General features: G+C 45.9%; 1 protein-coding gene across 2 annotated transcripts in view; it reads left to right on the top strand.

Moving 5' to 3' along the window:
* Positions 1-22671, top strand: part of LOC128694275 (organic cation transporter protein) — a 173161-nt gene that overhangs the window by 104124 nt on the left and 46366 nt on the right. For both annotated transcript variants that reach the window (XM_070081238.1, XM_070081233.1), the window contains exon 7: positions 13429-13597. In XM_070081238.1, the coding sequence (XP_069937339.1) occupies positions 13429-13597 (169 nt within the window). The remainder of the gene's footprint in view (positions 1-13428; positions 13598-22671) is intronic.

Genomic DNA, 22671 nt, shown 5'->3' with positions numbered 1-22671 from the left:
ATGGGGCCAAAACAAAGACAGGGAGCACTCTAGGACAGAAAGAGAGGTTGGAAGACATTGAAGGAACTAGGACATGTGCAAGGGCCTTACCAGATACCTGTGGGGGCCAGGAGCAGGTGAGCAGGAAGGATAAACCAAGAAGCATAGGGGCCATAACTAGGGAAGGGACTGAAGGAAGGAACACTCCACGGGAAGGAACTAAAACACATCAGAGGATGCAATGGGAGTCACAGTGGGAGGTGGAAAGGGAGAGATCCGTGTTTGTCTATGGGCTAGACGAAGCTAAAGGGGAAACTTATGATGAAAGAAAGCAGGAGGAGAAAAAAGCGATTGAAGACATCATGAAGGTGATAGGCGAGGGGGACATGACCCAGGTGGCAAATTTTCGGAGAATTGGGTGGTTCACAAAAAAAAACGAATCGGCCTCTCAAAGTAATTTTCAAGGCAGAATCAACCCGAACCATGATCCTGCAGGAGAAAGCACGGCTGAGAGGCAAGCAGGAGTTCCGGAGTGTGTACCTCGACCGAGACAGAACACAGGACGAAAGGAAGACAATGAAAGAGAGAGTTCAAAAACGAAAGGAGAAATGGGAGGAAATGAAAAAGGAGAGCAGAATAACCCAGGATCAAATGGAAGGACAAGCGCACCCCCCAGAAACGCCTGCAGAAGGACTCCAGCCACGACACCCCCAAGGCAACTGAACAATCCAAACCAACCATCACACACCGATCCCTCTGTTTCCACCCCCAGCACCACAGTTACAGTATTAGAACAGAAGTTGAAGGTTTGGTACACAAATGCAGATGGATTAACGAATAAACATGAGGAATGGCAAGAAAGAATCAATGAGAAGTCCCCAGACATCATAGCAGTTACAGAAACAAAACTCATGGAGACAATAACAGATGCAATTTTCCCACCAGGATACCAAATCATGAGGAAAGATAGAAGGGGCAGGGGGGGAGGTGGGGTTGCTCTGCTCGTAAAAAACAGATGGAAATTCGAGAAAATGGAAGGAATAGATGAGACGGGAGAAAGAGACTACATAGCAGGTACACTTCAGTCTGGGGAACACAAAGTGGTCATTGCAGTGATGTATAATCCACCACAGAACTGCAGGAGGCCAAGAGAGGAATATGAAGAGAGCAACAGAGCAATGGTGGACACACTTGCTGAGGTGGCAAGAAGAGCTCACTCCAGCAGAGCAAAGTTGCTGGTTATGGGGGATTTCAACCACAGGGAGATTGACTGGGAAAACCTGGAGCCACATGGGGGTCCCGAAACATGGAGAGCCAGGATGTTGGACGTGGTGCTGGAAAACCTCATGCATCAACATGTTAAGGACACTACCAGAGTGAGAGGGGAGGATGAACCAGCAAGATTGGACCTTGTGTTCACCCTGGGCAGCTCAGACATTGAGGACATCAAGTATGAGAGTCCCCTAGGAGCTAGCAACCACGTCGTTCTGTGCTTTGAATACATAGTAGAGCTGCAAGTGGAGAGAATAACAGGAGTAGAATGGGAAAAGCCTGACTATAAAAGAGGGGACTACATAGGGTTGAAGAACTTCCTGCGGGAGGTCTAGTGGGACAGAGAACTGGCAGGAAAGCTAGTAAATGAAATGATGGAATATGTAGCAACAAAATGCAAGGAGGCAGTGGAAAGGTTCATTCCCAAGGGCAACAGTAACAACGGGAAGACCAGAACAAGCCCCTGGTTTACCCGACGGTGTAAGGAGGCAAAAACAAAGTGCAATAGAGAATGGAAAAAGTACAGAAGGCAGAGAACACACGAAAATAGGGAGATCAGTCGCAGAGCCAGGAATGAGTACGCACAGGTAAGGAGGGAGGCCCAGCGACAGTATGAAAATGACATAGCATCGAGAATCAAGACTGACCCGAAACTGTTGTATAGCCACATCAGGAGGAAGACAAGAGTCAAAGACCAGGTGATCAGATTAAGGACAGAAGGTGGAGAACTCACAAGAAATGATCAGGAGGTATGTGAGGAGCTGAACAGGAGATTTAAGGAAGTTTTTACAGTAGAGACAGGAAGGGCTGTGGGAAGACAGCACAGAAGGGAACATCAAGAGGGAATATACCAACAAGTGTTGGATGACATACGAACAACTGAGGAGGAGGTGAAGAAGCTCTTAAGTGACCTTGACACTCAAAGGCGATGGGACCGGACAACATCTCCCCATGGGTCCTTAGAGAAGGAGCAGAGATGCTGTGTGTGCCTCTAACCACAATCTTCAACACATCCCTTGAAACTGGGCAACTACCTGAGAAATGGAAGACAGCTAATGTAGTCCCCATATTTAAGAAAGGAAACAGAAACGAGGCACTAAACTACAGACCTGTGTCTCTGACATGTATTGTGTGCAAAGTCATGGAGAAGATTATCAGGAGGAGAGTGGTCGAACACCTGGAAAGGAACAAGATTATAAATGAAAACCAGCATGGGTTCATGGAAGGCAAATCTTGTATCACAAACCTCCTGGAGTTTTATGACAAGGTAACAGAAGTAAGACACGAGAGAGAGGGTTGGGTAGATTGCATTTTCCTAGACTGCAGGAAGGCCTTTGACACAGTTCCCCACAAGAGATTAGTGCAGAAGCTGGAGGATCAGGCACACGTAAAAGGAAGGGCATTGCAATGGATAAGGGAATACCTGACAGGGAGACAGCAACGAGTCATGGTACGTGAAGAGGTATCACAGTGGGCGCCTGTTACGAGCGGGGTCCCACAGGGGTCAGTTCTAGGACCAGTGCTATTTTTGATATATGTGAACGACATGATGGAAGGAATAGATCTGAAGTGTCCCTGTTCGCAGATGACGTGAAGTTGATGAGAAGAATTAAATCGGACGAGGATGAGGCAGGACTGCAAAGAGACCTGGAGAGGCTGGACATGTGGTCCAGTAACTGGCTTCTCGAATTCAATCCAGCCAAATGCAAAGTCATGAAGATTGGGGAGGGGCAAAGAAGACCGCAGACAGAGTATAGGCTAGGTGGACAAAGACTACAGACCTCACTCAGGGAGAAAGACCTTGGGGTGACCATAACACCGAGCACATCACCGGAGGCACACATCAACCAAATAACCGCTGCAGCATACGGGCGCCTGGCAAACCTGAGAATAGCGTTCCGATACCTTAATAAGGAATCGTTCAAGACACTGTACACTGTGTATGTTAGGCCCATACTGGAGTATGCAGCACCAGTCTGGAACCCACACCTGGTCAAGCACGTCAAGAAGTTAGAGAAAGTACAAAGGTTTGCAACAAGGCTAGTCCCAGAGCTCAAGGGAATGTCGTACGAGGAAAGGTTAAGGGAAATCGGACTGACGACACTGGAGGACAGAAGGGTCAGGGGAGACATGATAACGACATACAAGATACCGCGGGGAATAGACAAGGTGGACAGAGATAGGATGTTCCAGAGAGGGGACACAGGGACAAGGGGTCACAACTGGAAGCTGAAGACTCAGACGAGTCACAGGGACGTTAGGAAGTATTTCTTCAGTCATAGAGTTGTCAGCAAGTGGAATAGCCTAGCAAGTGAAGTAGTGGAGGCAGGAACCATACATAGTTTTAAGAAGAGGTATGACAAAGCTCAGGAAGCAGAGAGAGAGAGGATCCAGTAGCGATCAGTGAAGAGGCGGGGCCAGGAGCTGAGTCTCGACCCCTGCAACCACAATTAGGTGAGTACAATTAGGTGAGTACACACACACGCATACACACACACACACACACGCACACACACACACACATACACACACACACACACACACACACACACACACACACATACACATACACATACACATACACATACACACATATGCAGGATTTCACACCTTTATGTGAATTGACCCTCTAACCCTTCTTTCTCTCTCCGTCTCTTTGTCTCTTTTCCTCTCTTCCTCTCTCTCTCTCTCTCTCTCTCTCTCTCTCTCTCTCTCTCTCTCTCTCTCTCTCTCTCTCTCTCTCTCTCTCTCTCTCTCTCTTCTCTCTCTCTATTCTTTCTCTCTCTCTTACTCTTTCTGTCTCTTCCTCTCTCTCTCTCTTAATCTTTCTCTCACTTCCTCTCTCTCTTTCTCTCTCTCTCTCTTTCTCTCTCTCTCTCTCTCTTTCTCTCTCTCTCTCTTTCTCTCTCTCTCTCTTTCTCTCTCTCTCTCTCCTCTTTTTCTCTCTTCCTCTCTCTCTCTTCTTCTCTCTCTTCCTCTCTCTTCCTCTCTCTCTCTCTCTCTTATTCTCTCTCTTCCTCTCTCTCTCTCTCTCTCTCTCTCTCTCTCTCTCTCTCTCTCTCTCTCTCTATCTCTCTCTATCTCTCTCTCTCCTCTCTCTCTCCTCTCTCTCTCTCTCTCTCTCTCTCTCTCTCTCTCTTCTCTCTCTCTCCTCTCTCTCTCTCTCTCTCTCTCTCTCTCTCTCTCTCTCTCCTCTCTCTCTCCTCTCTCTCTCTCTCTTTCCCTTCTCTCCCCTCTCTCCTCCTATCTTTCCCTTCTCTCCTCTCTTTCTCTCACTCTCTCCCCCTTTTCCTTTTCACTCTCCCCCTCTCTCTTCTACCTTTCCTCTCTCTCTCTCTCTCTCTCTCTCTCTCTCTCTCTCTCTCTCTCTCTCTCTCTCTCTCTCTCTCTCTCTCTCTCTCTCTCTCTCTCTCTCTTTCCTTTACTAAAAAAAAAAAAAAAAAAAAAAAATGGTTGGGACTCGTAGGAATCAGGGATCACATGACAATGGTATTGGTAGGGAGGAATGGATGGAGGAGCAGTGGAAAAGGATGGAGCAAGAATGGGAGAGAAAATTAGGAGAGCTTTCTGAAAAAATGGAGAAAGAGCTCTCTGCGAAATGGGAAAAAGAGGTTGGAGAAGGAGACGAAGAAATGGGAGGCACAAATCGAAACTGCAGTAGACAGGGTAAGGGTCCTAGAGTTTGAGGTAAACAGGCTGAAGCAAGTCTCAGGGGCAGTGACCAGAGAAGACACAGCATATGAAGCTGAGAGGATGAACAGGAAGGAAGGAGATATGAATTATGCTAAGGTCAAATCAGCCTGCAAAGAAGGGCCAGGGAGCGGAAGGGAAGAGCAGATGGGTGCAGATGGAGAGGGAGATAGGTCGAATGCTGAGGCACAACCATGCTACCAAGAGCCACTGGAAAAATCAGGGGAGAAAATGACCATATACAGACAGGAACCAGAGTCACAGAGGGAGAGGCAATGGGAAGAGGAAAGGGCAAAATCAGTGTTTATCCATGGGCTTCGGGAGAGAGAGGAAAAGACACACACTGAAAGACAGCAGGAAGAAAGAATGGAGATTGGGAAAATCATCACGGAAATAGGGGGAGAAGACATGGACGAGATTGTAAATTTTCAGAGAATAGGGGGGTACGTGAAGGGGAGAAACCGACCGATCAAGCTGATTCTCAGGACAGAAACAATGAGGAACAGGATCCTCCAAGAGAAACCAAGGTTGAAAAACTCGGAAGAGTACAAGAAGGTGTTCCTAGACAGAGACAGAACACAAACAGAGAAACAGCAGCTGAGGGAGAGGACAAAAAAGCGAAAGGAGATAGGAAAGGGAACAAGGATGGAACCAGCAGAGGTCAGTCAGAGCAGAACAGAGAAGCAAGGGCAAGCACACACACAACTATCCTCAGAACCCCACAATCTATCACACCATCCCAACACAAACTACAATCCATACCCACAGCTTCCACCCAACCCCCAATCATAGAATCCCACAGTATGCTACCATGTCTCCCACCCCCACAGGCCCCCCAAACCACAGTATTGGAAAGGAAACTGAAGGTATGGTACACAAACGCTGATGGAATAGCAAACAAGTGGGAGGAGTGGCACGAAAGAGTCAAAGAGACATCAACGGACATCATAGCGCTCACAGAAACCAAGCTTGCAGGTATGATAACAGATGCCATCTTTCCAACGGGATACCAGATCCTGAGGAAAGACAGAAGGAACAGGGGGGGTGGAGGAGTGGCACTGCTGATCAAACACGGATGGAATTTTGATGAGCTGGAGAGAGGAGACAGCGGAGAAGAAAGTGATTACATAGTGGGTACGCTTCACTCTGGAGGTCCCAAGGTGGTAATTGCAGTGATGTATAACCCACCACAGAACAGCAGGAGACCAGGGCATGAGTATGACGTGAGCAATAGAGCGATGGTTGACACACTGGCTGCAGTGGCCAGAAGAGCTCATGCATGCAGGGCAAAGCTCCTGATCATGGGCGACTTTAACCACAAGGAGATCGACTGGGAGAACTTGGAGCCACATGGGGGCCAAGATACATGGAGGGCTAAGATGATGGAGGTGGTACTGGAAAACTTCATGTACCAACACGTAAGGGACACTACAAGAGAGAGAGGAGAGGATGAGCCAGCAAGACTGGACTTAGTATTCACCTTGAGCAGTGCAGATATTGAGGACATCACATATGAAAGACCCCTTGGGGCCAGCGATCATGTGGTTTTGAGCTTCGAATACACAGTAGAGCTACAAGTGGAGGGAGGAGCAGGAAGGCCAGGACAAATGAAAAACTACAGGAAAGGGGACTACATGGAAATGAGGAACTTCCTGAACGAGGTTCAGTGGGACAGAGAACTGGCATGGAATCCAGTTAATGAGATGATGGAATATGTAGCAACAATGTGCAAGGAGGCTGAAGAGAGGTTTGTACCCAAGGGAAACAGGAATAATGAAAAAACCAGGACGAGCCCATGGTTCACCCAAAGGTGCAAGGAGGCAAAAACCAAGTGTGCTAGGGAATGGAAGAAATATAGAAGGCAAAGGACCCAGGAGAATAAGGAGAGCAGTCGTAGAGCCAGAAACGAATATGCACAGATAAGAAGGGAGGCCCAACGACAATATGAAAACGACATAGCAGCGAAAGCCAAATCTGAACCGAAGCTGTTATACAGCCACATCAGGAGGAAAACAACAGTCAAGGACCAGGTAATCAGGCTAAGGAAGGAAGGAGGAGAGACAACAAGAAATGACCGTGAAGTATGTGAGGAACTCAACAAGAGATTCAAAGAAGTGTTCACAGAGGAGACAGAAGGGGCTCCAGAGGGACGGAGAGGTGTGGCACATCACCAGGTGCTGGACACGGTGCACACAACCGAGGAAGAAGTGAAGAGGCTTCTGAGTGAGCTAGATACCTCAAAGGCAATGGGGCCAGATAACATCTCTCCATGGGTCCTGAGAGAGGGAGCAGAGGTGCTATGTGTACCCCTAACAACAATATTCAATACATCTATCGAAACAGGGAGATTGCCTGAGGCATGGAAGACAGCAAATGTAGTCCCAATCTTTAAAAAAGGAGACAGACATGAAGCACTAAACTACAGACCAGTGTCACTAACATGTATAGTAAGCAAAGTCATGGAGAAGATTATCAGGAGAAGAGTGGTGGAACACCTAGAAAGGAATGATTTCATCAACAGCAGCCAACATGGTTTCAGGGACGGGAATTCCTGTCACAAACCTACTGGAGTTCTATGACATGGTGACAGCAGTAAGACAAGAGAGAGAGGGGTGGGTGGATTGCATTCTCTTGGACTGCAAGAAGGCGTTTGACACAGTTCCACACAAGAGATTAGTGCAAAAACTGGAGGACCAAGCAGGGATAACAGGGAAGGCACTACAATGGATCAGGAAATATTTGTCAGGAAGACAGCAGCGAGAAATGGTACGTGGCGAGGTGTCAGAGTGGGCACCTGTGACCAGCGGGGTCCCACAGAGGTCAGTCCTAGGACCAGTGCTGTTTCTGTTATTTGTGAACGACATGACAGAAGGAATAAACTCTGAGGTGTCCCTGTTTGCAGATGACGTGAAGTTGATGAGAAGAATTTATTCGATCGAAGACCAGGCAGAACTACAAAGGGATCTGGACAGGCTGCAGACCTGGTTCAGCAATTGGCTCCTGGAGTTCAATCCCACCAAGTGCAAAGTCATGAAGATTGGGGAAGGGCAAAGAAGGCCGCAGACGGAGTACAGTCTAGGGGGTCAGAGACTACAAACCTCATTCAAGGAAAAAGATCTTGGGGTGAGTATAACACCAGGCACATCTCCTGAAGCGCACATCAACCAAATAACTGCTGCAGCATATGGGCGCCTAGCAAACCTCAGAACAGCATTCCGACATCTTAATAAGGAATCGTTCAGGACCCTGTACACCGTATACGTTAGGCCCATATTGGAGTATGCGGCACCAGTTTGGAACCCACACCTAGCCAAGCACGTGAAGAAACTAGAGAAAGTGCAAAGGTTTGCAACAAGACTAGTCCCAGAGCTAAGAGGTATGTCCTACGAGGAGAGGTTAAGGGAAATCAACCTGACGACACTGGAGGACAGGAGAGATAGGGGGGACATGATAACGACATACAAAATACTGAGAGGAATTGACAAGGTGGACAAAGACAGGATGTTCCAGAGATTGGACACAGTAACAAGGGGACACAGTTGGAAGCTGAAGACACAGATGAATCACAGGGATGTTAGGAAGTATTTCTTCAGCCACAGAGTAGTCAGTAAGTGGAATAGTTTGGGAAGCGATGTAGTGGAGGCAGGATCCATACATAGCTTTAAGCAGAGGTATGATAAAGCTCACGGCTCAGGGAGAGTGACCTAGTAGCGATCAGTGAAGAGGCGGGGCCAGGAGCTCGGACTCGACCCCCGCAACCTCAACTAGGTGAGTAACTAGGTGAGTACACACACACACACACAGACACAGACACAAACACACACACACACACACACACACACACACACACACACACACGCACACGCACACGCACACACACACACACACACACACACACACACACACAGTACAGTCTAGGGGGTCAGAGACTACAAACCTCACTCAAGGAAAAAGATCTTGGGGTGAGTATAACACCAGGCACATCTGAAGCGCACATCAACCAAATAACTGCTGCAGCATATGGGCGCCTAGCAAACCTCAGAACAGCATTCCGACATCTTAATAAGGAATCATTCAGGACCCTGTACACCGTGTATGTTAGGCCCATATTGGAGTATGCGGCACCAGTTTGGAACCCACACCTAGCCAAGCACGTGAAGAAACTAGAGAAAGTGCAAAGGTTTGCAACAAGACTAGTCCCAGAGCTAAGAGGTATGTCCTACGAGGAGAGGTTAAGGGAAATCAACCTGACGACACTGGAGGACAGGAGAGATAGGGGGGACATGATAACGACATACAAAATACTGAGAGGAATTGACAAGGTGGACAAAGACAGGATGTTCCAGAGATTGGACACAGTAACAAGGGGACACAGTTGGAAGCTGAAGACACAGATGAATCACAGGGATGTTAGGAAGTATTTCTTCAGCCACAGAGTAGTCAGTAAGTGGAATAGTTTGGGAAGCGATGTAGTGGAGGCAGGATCCATACATAGCTTTAAGCAGAGGTATGATAAAGCTCACGGCTCAGGGAGAGTTACCTAGTAGCGATCAGTGAAGAGGCGGGGCCAGGAGCTCGGACTCGACCCCCGCAACCTCAACTAGGTGAGTACACACACACACACACAGGATCAGGCACACATCACAGGAAAGGCACTGCAATGGATCAGAGAATACCTGACAGGGAGGCAACAACGAGTCATGGTACGTGACGAGGTGTCAAAGTGGGCGCCTGTGACAAGCGGGGTTCCACAGGGGTCAGTCCTAGGACCTGTGCTGTTCTTGGTATATGTGAACGACATAACGGAAGGGATAGACTCAGAAGTGTCCTTGTTTGCATATGATGTGAAGTTAATAAGAAGAATCAAATCAGATGAGGATCAGGCAGGACTACAAAGAGACCTGGACAGGCTACAAGCCTGGTCCAGCAACTGGCTCCTTGAGTTTAACCCTGCCGAATGCAAAGTCATGAAGATTGGGGAAGGGCAAAGAAGACCGCAGACACAATATAGTTTAGATGGCCAGAGACTGCAAACCTCACTCAAGGAAAAAGATCTGGGGGTGAGTATAACACCGAGCATATCTCCTGAGGCGCACATCAATCAGATAACTGCTGCAGCATACGGGCGCCTGGCGAACCTACGGATAGCGTTCCGATACCTCAGTAAGGATTCGTTCAAGACTGTATACCATTTACGTCAGGCCCATACTGGAGTATGCAGCACCAGTTTCGAATCCACACCTAGTCAAGCACGTCAAGAAAGTAGAGAAAGTGCAAAGGTTTGCAACAAGACTAGTCCCAGAGCTACGGGAATTGTCCTACGAAGAAAGGTTGAGGGAAATCGGCCTGACGACACTGGAGGACAGGAGGGTCAGGGGAGACATGATAACGACATATAAAATACTGCGCAGAATAGACAAGGTGGACAAAGACGGGATGTTCCAGAGAAGGGACACAGACACAAGAGGTCACAATTGGAAGTTGAAGACTCAGATGAATCAAAGGGATGTTAGGAAGTATTTCTTCAGTCATAGAGTAGTCAGGCCGTGGAATAGCCTAGAAAGTGACGTAGTGGAGGCGGGAACCATACATAGTTTTAAAGCTAGGTATGATAAAGCTCATGGGGCAGGGAGAGAGAGGACCTAGTAGCAATCATCGAAGAGGCGGGGCCAGGAGCTATGAATCGACCCCTGCAACCACAAATAGGTGAGTACAAATAGGCGAGTACACACACAAACACACACACACACACACACATACACACACACACACACACACACACACACACACACACACACACAAGCAGAGGCATGATAAAGCTCACGGCTCAGGGAAAGTGACCTAGTAGCGATCAGTGAAGAGGCGGGGCCAGGAGCTCGGACTCGACCCCCGCAACCTCAACTAGGTGAGTACAACTAGGTGAGTACAGACACACAGACAGGGATAACAGGGAAGGCACTGCAATGGATCAAGGAATACTTGTCAGGAAGACAGCAGCGAGTATTGGTACGTGGCGAGGTGTCAGAGTGGGCACCTGTGACCAGCGGAGTCCCACAGGGGTCAGTCCTAGGACCAGTGCTGTTTCTGGTATTTGTGAACGACATGACGGAAGGAATAAACTCCGAGGTGTCCCTGTTTGCAGATGACGTGAAGTTGATGAGAAGAGTTCATTCGATCGAAGACCAGGCAGAAATACAAAGGGATCTGGAGAGGCTGCAGACCTGGTCCAGCAACTGGCTCCTGGAGTTCAATCCCACCAAGTGCAAAGTCATGAGGATTGGGGAAGGGCAAAGAAGACCGCAGACGGAGTACAGTCTAGGTGGCCAGAGACTACAAACATCACTCAAGGAAAAAGATCTTGGGGTGAGTATAACACCAGGCACATCTCCTGAAGCGCACATCAACCAAATAACTGCCGCAGCATATGGGCGCCTGGCAAACCTCAGAACAGCATTCTGACATCTTAATAAGGAATCGTTCAGGACCCTGTACACCGTGTACGTTAGGCCCATATTAGAGTATGCTGCACCAGTTTGGAACCCACACCTAGCCAAGCATGTAAAGAAACTAGAGAAAGTGCAAAGGTTTGCAACAAGACTAGTCCCAGAGTTAAGAGGTATGTCCTATGAGGAGAGGTTAAGGGAAATCAACCTGACGACACTGGAGGACAGGAGAGATAGGGGGGACATGATAACGACTTACAAAATACTGAGAGGAATTGACAAGGTGGACAGAGACAGGATGTTCCAGTGACTGGACACAGCAACACGGGGAGACAGTTGGAAACTGAAGACACAGATGAATCAAAGGGATGTTAGGAAGTATTTCTTCAGCCACAGAGTAGTCAGGAAGTGGAATAGTTTGGGAAGCGATGTAGTGGAGGCAGGATCCATACATAGCTTTAAGCAGAGGTACGATAAAGCTCATGGTTCAGGGAGAGTGACCTAGTAGCGACCAGTGAAGAGGCGGGGCCAGGAGCTTGGACTCGACCCCTGCAACCTCAACTAGGTGAGTACAACTAGGTGAGTACACACACACACACACACACACACACACACACACACACACACACACACACACACATACAGATAGAATCCCACAGTATGCCACCAGGTCTCCCACCCTCACAGGCCCCACAAACCACAGTGTTGGAAAGGAAACTGAAGGTATGGTACACAAACGCTGATGGTATAACAAATAAGTGGGAGGAGTGGCATGAAAGAGTCAAAGAAGCATCACTGGACATCATAGCTCTCACAGAAACTAAGCTAACAGGTATGATAACAGATGCCACCTTTCCAATGGGATACCAAATCCTGAGGAAAGACAGAGGGAACAGGGGGGGTGGAGGAGTGGCGTTGCTGATCAAAAATCGCTGGAATTTTGATGAGCTGGAGAGAGGAGACAGCGGAGAAGAAAGTGATTACATAGCGGGAACACTTCACTCTGGAGGTGTGAACACACACACACACACACACACACACACACACACACACACACACACACACACACACACACACACATACACGTCTTAATATATGTTCATTGTCTGAAGAAGTTAATTAATTCACAACAAATCTTTAGACGACTTTTCAGTCTCGATGCTTCAATAGAAACAGAAAAGTCGTCTCATGTTTATCTTTAATCTGTAGGATAGTTGAGAAATACTCCAGCTCCAAATGTTCATAGCTTTATTGGTAGCGCACTCAGATCACACACTGTGGTCCGGGGATCGATCCCCGGTAAGGGTGGAAACATTAGGACGTGTTTCCTTAACACACTTGCTGTGTGGAAGACATATATGTACAGTTCAGGACATTTATTAAAGGAAACGTTTCGCCACGAGTGACTTCTTCGGTCCTTATACCGAGATAACTGAGAACACGAGTATAAATAGTGGCAGGAGTCTACGTTCATCCATCAGTACAGTAAGTACCTGGGTGTTAGTCGACTGGTGTGAGTCGCATCCTGGGGACAAAATTGACCTAATTTGCCCCATATGCTTTCTATGTAGTATAATGTTATTGATGTCAACTATGGTCTGTATACTTTGTACATGTACTTGTAAAAATTATTATTATTATTATTATTATTATTATTATTATTATTATTATTATTATTATTATTATTAATGTAGCTTTAAAATTCCCGTTAATTAATCCTTTATTAAAATGTGTGAGAGTTCGATAAAAGTGACAACTATTTATGCTATTGTAACGATACTGTAAACTATAGTACATCCAGTTAAGCTATCGTTATAGCACTGTAAACTAATCTTTTTACTGGGTATCCTTGCCAGGTTTTAATGGGTATCCTTGCCAGGTCTTAGTGGGTATCCTTGCCAGGTCTTAATGGGTATCCTTGCCGGGTCTTAGTGGGTATCCTTGCCAGGTCTTAGTGGGTATCCTTGCTGGTTCTTACTTGGAATCGATGTCAGATCATAATGTGCCTCCCTGCAAGTTCTTACTTAGAGAGTATCCTCGGCAGTTCTGGAGTCGACGCCCTCAAAGCATCGAAGTCTGGTGGGTATGTTGTCAGGGCTGCCATACTCCGTCAGTGTTGTTGCCTTCGCTGGTGTCGCATACTGCATCAGGACCTGGCGTTACCTTATGCTTGTCTGCGCCTCTCCAGCACTCTTGCTACTGCCACTTTCTATGTAAGTATGCACTTCTATGTAAGTATGTCTTCAGTGATTGTGCTACCTTCGAGGGAAGGGAAAATGGTGCCTTGTTGGCATTAATGTCACAAATAGTGATTGTGTTAGTGATCTAAACTAGTGGATCTACTGGATTTTCATTGTGTTCTTTTCAGCCTTACGTATCGTGTTGGTTAGTAGGGTTGAAAACCTATCGCCTACACTCTGGTCATTAAGACTGCACGGTAACCTTTTCACCATCAGACAAGAATACTTGAGTCCCTAAAACTGGGATCACGAGGCGTGTTAAAGAAGCGGGGGTTCGACTCCCGGCCAGTCGTAGTAATGTTAACTACTGAAAACCACTCGTTCATGGATGTAGTCATATGTGTACTGCTGGTGAAGACTGGCATTACGAACGGGAGGCAAATGAAATTAGTCCTGTAGATTCTATGGCCACGTATGTGCTTGCATCAGGAGTGACATGTCCAGTGATACTGGGTACCCGATGTCAAAAGCATTGAGGGGCCAGGTGGATTAAGGCATCTCGGAATTTTGGTGGGTTTCTCACGAGGTGTGCTAAAATGTGAAGGGTTCGATTCCCAGTCAGCTGGTGCAGTGTCAGTGAGGTCAGTGTTGGTACGAGGAGCCCTTGGTGGATGTTGGTTCTTCAGGGCTTGTGCCGTACTGACGTCCTTAGAAGCGATGGTATCCTCACTGGTTATAAGTCTCAGTGCTCCAATAGTATTACCCTCTTCTACTTTTTTTGTTAATTTGGGCTCTGATTTTATATATATATATATATATATATATATATATATATATATATATATATATATATATATATATATATATATATATATATATGTATATATATATATATATATATATATACAGACATATATATGTTGGTTTAGAAAGACACGTAAGCAAACACTATAACATATTTATTAGAAAACGTTTCGGTCCTGGGACCTTGATCACTTCTAACATACAGAGGTAGAAAGACATTATATATAGGCGGAGAGTGAGGTGTGACGCACGTGACCTGAGGAATGTCATAAGAACATAAGAATGGAGGAACACTGTAGAAGGCCTACTGGCCCATGACCAGACCTCAGACGCCGACGGTGCCTAGAAGCCTCACTAATCGCCGTCACCGACACTATAGAACGCAACACTGGAAACTACAAAATTTCAAAAACATTGGCATACATGATACTTAAGCAGCACCAACCCAACAACTCAGAAGTCACATGATTTCATCGTCTACCCGTCCTCATCATAGGCAGAGGTTGTTTTGGTAAGGACCTGCCTCGCATGGGCCAGTAGGCCTTCTACAGTGTTCCTCCATTCTTATGTTCTTATGACATTCCTCAGGTCACGTGCGTCACACCTCACTCTCCGCCTATATATAATGTCTTTCTACCTCTGTATGTTAGAAGTGATCAAGGTCCCAGGACCGAAACGTTTTCTAATAAATATGTTATAGTGTTTGCTTACGTGTCTTTCTAAACCAACTTGTCGGTATTTATTACCAAGGTTTATACCATATATATATATATATATATATATATATATATATATATATATATATATATATATATATATATATATATATATATATATATATATATATACATATACATATATACACATATATATATATATATATATATATATATATATATATATATATATATATATATATATATATATAATATATATATATATACATGTATATATATTTTACCTTACAGGATGCTGATGTGTATAAAGCTGCTATGTCATTTCCACAGGGCTCAACAGGAGGTTTCACCGGTTTAAGACCTCAACACTTAAAACAAATGCTCAGTCCAGCACTTGGTGATGTTTCAGAGAGGCTGTTGTCTGAACTCACCAAATTTTCCAATCTGTGCCTGGCTGGCAGTGTCCCAGAGGCCATTAGGCCCCTTGTCTTTGGTGCCTCATTGTGTACCCTCTGGAAAAAGGATGAAGGACTCAGGCCCATTACAGTGGGCAACATCCTTTGGTGCCTAGTCGCCAAGGCTGCAGTAAGAATGGTGAGTCAAGAGGCTGTTGCAATGTTGAAACCAACTCAGGTCGGTTTTGGTGTTCAACAAGGCTGTGAAGCAGCTGCCCAAGCAGCACGAGTATACATCAACAACATGTCCGATGAAAAAGCCTTGATCAAATTGGACTTTGCCAACGCTTTCAACTTAGTCAGAAGGGATGGTGCTCTCCCTTGTATCCCTTCATAGAATCGTGTTATAGTGTGACCTCTAAATTTTTGTTTGGGGACCATGAAATTGGCTCGTGTGAGGGTGTGCAACAGGGGGACTCTCTCGCCCCCTTTCTCTTCTGTTTGGTCATCAAGGAGGTCACAGAAGTACCCTAGCTGGCACTACAGAATCTCTCCTAGAGGACATCAGAAAAATTAAAGACATATGAGAGAGCCTGGGCCTATCTTTAAACCCCACCAAATATGAAATAGTTTCTACCAATCTACATATGATCCGGAATATTAGTGTTGTTTTACCAGGAGCACGAGCCATTGATCCAGCCAACAGCACTCTCTTTGGTGCTCCTCTTGGGTCCAGTGCCATCGATGTGATCCTAGAAAAAAATCTCAGCTCTCAGGACGATGGAAGACAGGATGAAAGACATCGATACACATGATGCCTTCTACCTACTCACCATGTGCCTGTCAATCCCAAAACTTACCTACTTCCTGAGATGCTCCCCAGCCTTCAGCAGTCCGAAACTCAAGGAATATGACTCTCTTCTTAAGACCATACTAGACAGTGTACTGAATCTTTCCCTCGAAGATGGACAGTGGGTGCAAGTCTCACTTCTAGTCAGGCCAGGGGGGCTGGGAGTATGCAAATCCTCCCAGATTGCCTTACCAGCTTTCCTATCCTATTCCATAGCATCAAATGAGTTAATAAAACAAATTCTTCCAGACAACCTCAGTGACTCATCAGGAATACAGGATCCTAGCTACGCCAGTGCCATCCAGCACCGAAACTTAGTGCAGCACTGGCCTACAAACAGTCAAGTTGGGATGGGCCCATCGCTGAAAAGGTGCTTGCAAACATGCTTAGGGCTGTAACATCAGACAGGGAGACTGCCCGTCTCCAAGCTGTGAGTGCACATCATTCCAGGGACTTTGTCCAAGCAGTTCCTATTTCGGCAATGGGAACACACCTCGACCCTATGGCTCTGCGCCTTGCTGCCCCAATTCACACGGAATATGCGTGTATTTGCGGCGATGCACAAGCAGACCAGTATGGTCTGCATGGTCTTAACTGTTCCAAAACCACACAATGAAGTCAATGACATCATAAAGACAACCCTTGCTACAGCTGGATGCCCAGCCGAGAGAGAGCCCCCATCACTAGCAGCCAACAATACTCACAACCCAGGAAATCGCCCCGATGGGATCACCATCTGTCCTTGGAAGAATGGCAAGCTCTTAGCATGGGACTATACCTGTGTGTCGACGCTGGCTGACACCTACATCCATCACAGTGTCGGGCGACAGGGAGGAGCTGCTGATCACAGGGAGGAGTACAAGATCGGCAAGTACAGGGACATAAACCAAAAGTATTAGTTTGTCCCAGAGGGTTCAGAGACCTTGGGATCATGGGGAAAAATGTCACACGTTTCCTTAGAGAATTGGGTTCCAGACTCATCGACACCACCAGGGACCCAAGGGCAGCCACTTTCATGTTCCAGCGCCTCAGCGTGGCCATCCAGAGGGGAAATGCATGCTGCATACTGGGCTCGCGTCCAGCCTCAGAGGAGCTGGAGGAGATTCATTATCTTGATATATTGTACGAATGTATTCATGTTTGTGTTTTCTGTAAATGTATTCTATTAATAAAATTTCCCATAGAATATAAAATATAGGGGGTGGTAGGAGAAGAAAATATTCAAACAGCTCCGGGGAGAACCTTGAGTTTTCCCTGAGGTGCGTTTATTGTCTTCTCTGAGGATGAGGGTCCCCAGTAAAGTTCTGAGGTGGTACATCCCTAAATTTTATTATGTATATATATATATATATATGCAAGGAATTCGTGAGAGCAGGCGAAATATACACAAACACTGATCTCTGGCTGAAGGAGACTCGAACCTACGAACCTTAGGACAAGGTACGCAGTGCTTTACCAATCAACCCACACTGGACATTACCTTGGCGTGTAGCTTGCGCTACACATTTGATCCAAGGCAGCCAGCTTTCAGGGAGAAGGCTTACAGCTTTTCATCTCATCCCCTGCATGCATCAGCCTTACTAGAGATTTTAAAAATGCAAGGAATTCGCGAGAACAGGCGAAATATGCATGCCCAGTGTGGATAGATTGGTAAAGCACTGCGTACCTTGTCCTAAGGTTCGTAGGTTCGAGTCTCCTTCAGCCAGAGATCAGTGTTTGTGTATATTTCGCATGCTCTCGCGAATTCCTTGCATTGTTAAAATCTCTAGTAAGGCTGATGCATGCAGGGGATGAGATGAAAAGCTGTAAGCCTTCTCCCTGAAAGCTGGCTGCCTTGGATCAAACGTGTAGCGCAAGCTACACGCCAAGGTAATGCCCAGTGTGGGTAGATTGGTAAAGCACTGCGTACCTTGTCCTAAGGTTCGTAGGTTCGAGTCTCCTTCAGCCAGAGATCAGTTTATATATATATATATATATATATATATATATATATATATATATATATATATATGTGTGTGTGTGTGTGTGTGATCTAATTTAGAGTATACGAGTTAAGTACCTCCCTTATTATATTATATTAGTTGCCTTTATTCACCACAGGATATATTATCATGAATATCTCTGGGGGTAATATATATTTACTTTAGTGGTGTCCTAGTCGGAATAACACTTACATTGGTCAATTAAAAAAATACATTTTATTTCCTTGTGTAACATAAAAAATAGTTTACATGTAATTAAATATTGGTAAGCACAAAAGACAGCCACTAACATATATGTGGACTGGACATTAAAAGTAGCGGACCCAGTGGGTTATCTGGAGTTTATCTGGAGAGAGTTCCGGGCGTCAACGCCCCCGCGGCCCGGTCTGTGACCAGGCCTCCTTATGTCAGTGTCCCAGGATGCGACCCACACCAGTCGACTAACACCCAGGTACCCATTTTACTGATGGGGAACATAGACAACAGGTGGAAAGAAACACGTCCAATGTTTCTACTCTGGCTGGGAATCGAACCCAGGCCCTCGCCGTGTGAAGCGAGAGCGTTAACCACCACGTAAATGTAGTTGTTTAATAATATAAACATATCTTTGGCCTTGATAATGTTTATCTCAGTAAGAATATGTACACTGAGAGGTGTATCTCTCACAGTATATATTCACTAAGAATACCTGTTTTAGGGTTTAACGTATTCTTTATAAACTCAGTTATAAACTCAATTAATCAGTCATTTATCTCATCAAAATTATATACGTCAGAGATGTATGATTCTTGGTGTATATATGATGAGAATTTTCTTTAGTTCCTACTGTAGGGATTAACCGTCCCAACAACCCATCCAGGACGAGGATTATAGAGCTATAAGGTTACAACCTGATTAGAAATTATGAGTTCTGTCTGTTTAAACGGAATAATATATACTTGTCTGAATCCATGTGTGAATATTTGTGAGACATTCTTGGCCTCGCATGGTTTTAAAAAAGATGAGATTTTGAAAGCCATAAATCCATCACTAGTCTAGAGATTTGTTACAAAAACAAGTGCTAAGTACACTTATCCTTGATAAATTAGACACTTGTATAACACTTGGGTATCTTTATTGAGGGAACGTTTCGCCACACAGTGACTTTATCAGTCCATAGAAAGAAGAACAGGGAAGAACAGGAGGAGTTTGAGGTAATCAGTCCCTCAGCCTTGATTCGATGTGGTCAGTCCAATAATCTTGAAAAGATTGTCGGTTCTGTGAACCATTCATCTACACACTTATCCTTACTAGCTAAAGACATTTTATACAAATATGTTTAGGTTACTCGAGAAATAACAGTCAGAGAACAGAACATACGATACGGATAATTAAAAACGAACCTTAACACAAAACTTTTAAGGCGTATGTAAAATGGATGTAATCAATTTGCAAATGAATATTATTCTAAGTACAACATCGGACTAATAAAATAAATGATACATTACAAAAAGGTCTCAAAACCTGAACAAATATCAAAGTGCACATTACAATTGTACACGACCCCAGGTGAACAGTCTGTGTGAACAGAACACAGTGTGTGTGTACTCACCTAGTTGTACTCACCTAGTTGAGGTTGCGGGGGTCGAGTCCGAGCTCCTGGCCCCGCCTCTTCACTGATCGCTACTAGGTCACTCTCCCTGAGCCGTGAGCTTTATCATACCTCTGCTTAAAGCTATGTATGGATCCTGCCTCCACTACATCGCTTACCAAACTATTCCACTTACTGACTACTCTGTGGCTGAAGAAATACTTCCTAACATCCCTGTGATTCATCTGTGTCTTCAGCTTCCAACTGTGTCCCCTTGTTACTGTGTCCAATCTCTGGAACAATTGTCTTTGTCCACCTTGTCAATTCCTCTCAGTATTTTGTATGTCGTTATCATGTCCCCCATATCTCTCCTGTCCTCCAGTGTCGTTAGGTTGATTTCCCTTAACCTCTCCTCGTAGGACATACCTCTTAGCTCTGGGACTAGTCTTGTTGCAAACCTTTGCACTTTCTCTAGTTTCTTCACGTGCTTGGCTAGGTGTGGGTTCCAAACTGGTGCCGCATACTCCAATATGGGCCTAACATACACGGTGTACAGGGTCCTGAATGATTCCTTATTAAGATGTCGGAATGCTGTTCTGAGGTTTGCTAGGCGCCCATATGCTGCAGCAGTTATTTGGTTGATGTGCGCTTCAGGAGATGTGCCTGGTGTTATACTCACCCCAAGATCTTTTTCCTTGAGTGAGGTTTGTAGTCTCTGACCCCCTAGACTGTACTCCGTCTGCGGCCTTCTTTGCCCTTCCCCAATCTTCATGACTTTGCACTTGGTGGGATTGAACTCCAGGAGCCAATTGCTGGACCAGGTCTGCAGCCTGTCCAGATCCCTTTGTAGTTCTGCCTGGTCTTCGATCGAGTGAATTCTTCTCATCAACTTCACGTCATCTGCAAACAGGGACACCTCAGAGTCTATTCCTTCCCTCATGTCGTTCACAAATACCAGAAACAGCACTGGTCCTAGGACTGACCCCTGCGGGACCCCGCTGGTCACAGGTGCCCACTCTGACACCTCGCCACGTACCATGACTCGCTGCTGTTTTCCTGACAAGTATTCCCTGATCCATTGTAGTGCCTTCCCTGTTATCCCTGCTTGGTCCTCCAGTTTTTGCACCAATCTCTTGTGTGGAACTGTGTCAAACGCCTTCTTGCAGTCCAAGAAAATGCAATCCACCCACCCCTCTCTCTCTTGTCTTACTGCTGTCACCATGTCATAGAACTCCAGTAGGTTTGTGACACAGGATTTCCCGTCCCTGAAACCATGTTGGCTGCTGTTGATGAGATCATTCCTTTCTAGGTGTTCCACCACTCTTCTCCTGATAATCTTCTCCATGATTTTGCATACTATACATGTCAGTGACACTGGTCTGTAGTTTAATGCTTCATGTCTGTCTCCTTTTTTAAAGATTGGGACTACATTTGCTGTCTTCCATGCCTCAGGCAATCTCCCTGTTTCGATAGATGTATTGAATATTGTTGTTAGGGGTACGCATAGCGCCTCTGCTCCCTCTCTCAATACCCATGGGGAGATGTTATCTGGCCCCATTGCCTTTGAGGTATCTAGCTCACTCAGAAGCCTCTTCACTTCTTCCTCGGTTGTGTGCACTGTGTCCAGCACTTGGTGGTGTGCCCCACCTCTCCGTCTTTCTGGAGTCCCTTCTGTCTCCTCTGTGAACATTTCTTTGAATCTCTTGTTGAGTTCTTCACATACTTCACGGTCATTTCTTGTTGTCTCTCCTCCTTCCTTCCTTAGCCTGATTACCTGGTCCTTTACTGTTGTTTTCCTCCTGATGTGGCTGTACAACAGTTTCGGGTCAGATTTGGCTTTCGCTGCTATGTCATTTTCATATTGTCTTTGGGCCTCCCTTCTTATCTGTGCATATTCGTTTCTGGCTCTACGACTGTTCTCCTTATTCTCCTGGGTCCTTTGCCTTCTATATTTCTTCCATTCCCTAGCACACTTGGTTTTTGCCTCCCTGCACCTTTGGGTAAACCATGGGCTCATCCTGGCTTTTTCATTAATCCTGTTACCCTTGGGTACAAACCTCTCCTCAGCCTCCTTGCATTTTGTTGCTACATATTCCATCATCTCATTAACTGGCTTCCCTGCCAGTTCTCTGTCCCACTGAACCCCGTTCAGGTAGTTCCTCATTCCTGTGTAGTCCCCTTTCTTGTAGTTTGGCTTCATTCGTCCTGGCCTTCCTGCTTCTCCCTCCACTTGTAGCTCTACTGTGTATTCGAAGCTTAAAACCACATGGTCACTGGCCCCAAGGGGTCTTTCATATGTGATGTCCTCGATATCTGCACTACTCAAGGTGAATACTAAGTCCAGCCTTGCTGGTTCATCCTCTCCTCTCTCTCTTGTAGTGTCCCTTACGTGTTGGCACATGAAGTTTTCCAGTACCACCTCCATCATCTTAGCCCTCCATGTATCTTGGCCCCCATGTGGGTCCAAGTTCTCCCAATCGATCTCCTTGTGGTTAAAGTCACCCATGATCAGGAGCTTTGCCCTGCATGCATGAGCTCTTCTGGCCACTCTAGCCAGTGTGTCAACCATCGCTCTATTGCTCTCGTCGTACTCTTGCCTTGGCCTCCTGCTGTTCTGTGGTGGGTTATACATCACTGCTATTACCACCTTGGGACCTCCAGAGTGAAGTGTTCCCACTATGTAATCACTTTCTTCTCCGCTGTCTCCTCTCTCCAGCTCATCAAAATTCCAGCGATTTTTGATCAGCAATGCCACTCCTCCACCCCCCCTGTTCCCTCTGTCTTTCCTCAGGATTTGGTATCCCGTTGGAAAGATGGCATCTGTTATCA

Source organism: Cherax quadricarinatus, chromosome 6, assembly GCF_038502225.1.
Source record: "Cherax quadricarinatus isolate ZL_2023a chromosome 6, ASM3850222v1, whole genome shotgun sequence".
In the NCBI taxonomy this organism is placed as follows: Eukaryota; Metazoa; Arthropoda; class Malacostraca; order Decapoda; family Parastacidae; genus Cherax; species Cherax quadricarinatus.
The sequence above is the reverse complement of the archived record's forward strand: the minus strand, read 5'-3'. Positions and strand labels throughout refer to the sequence as shown.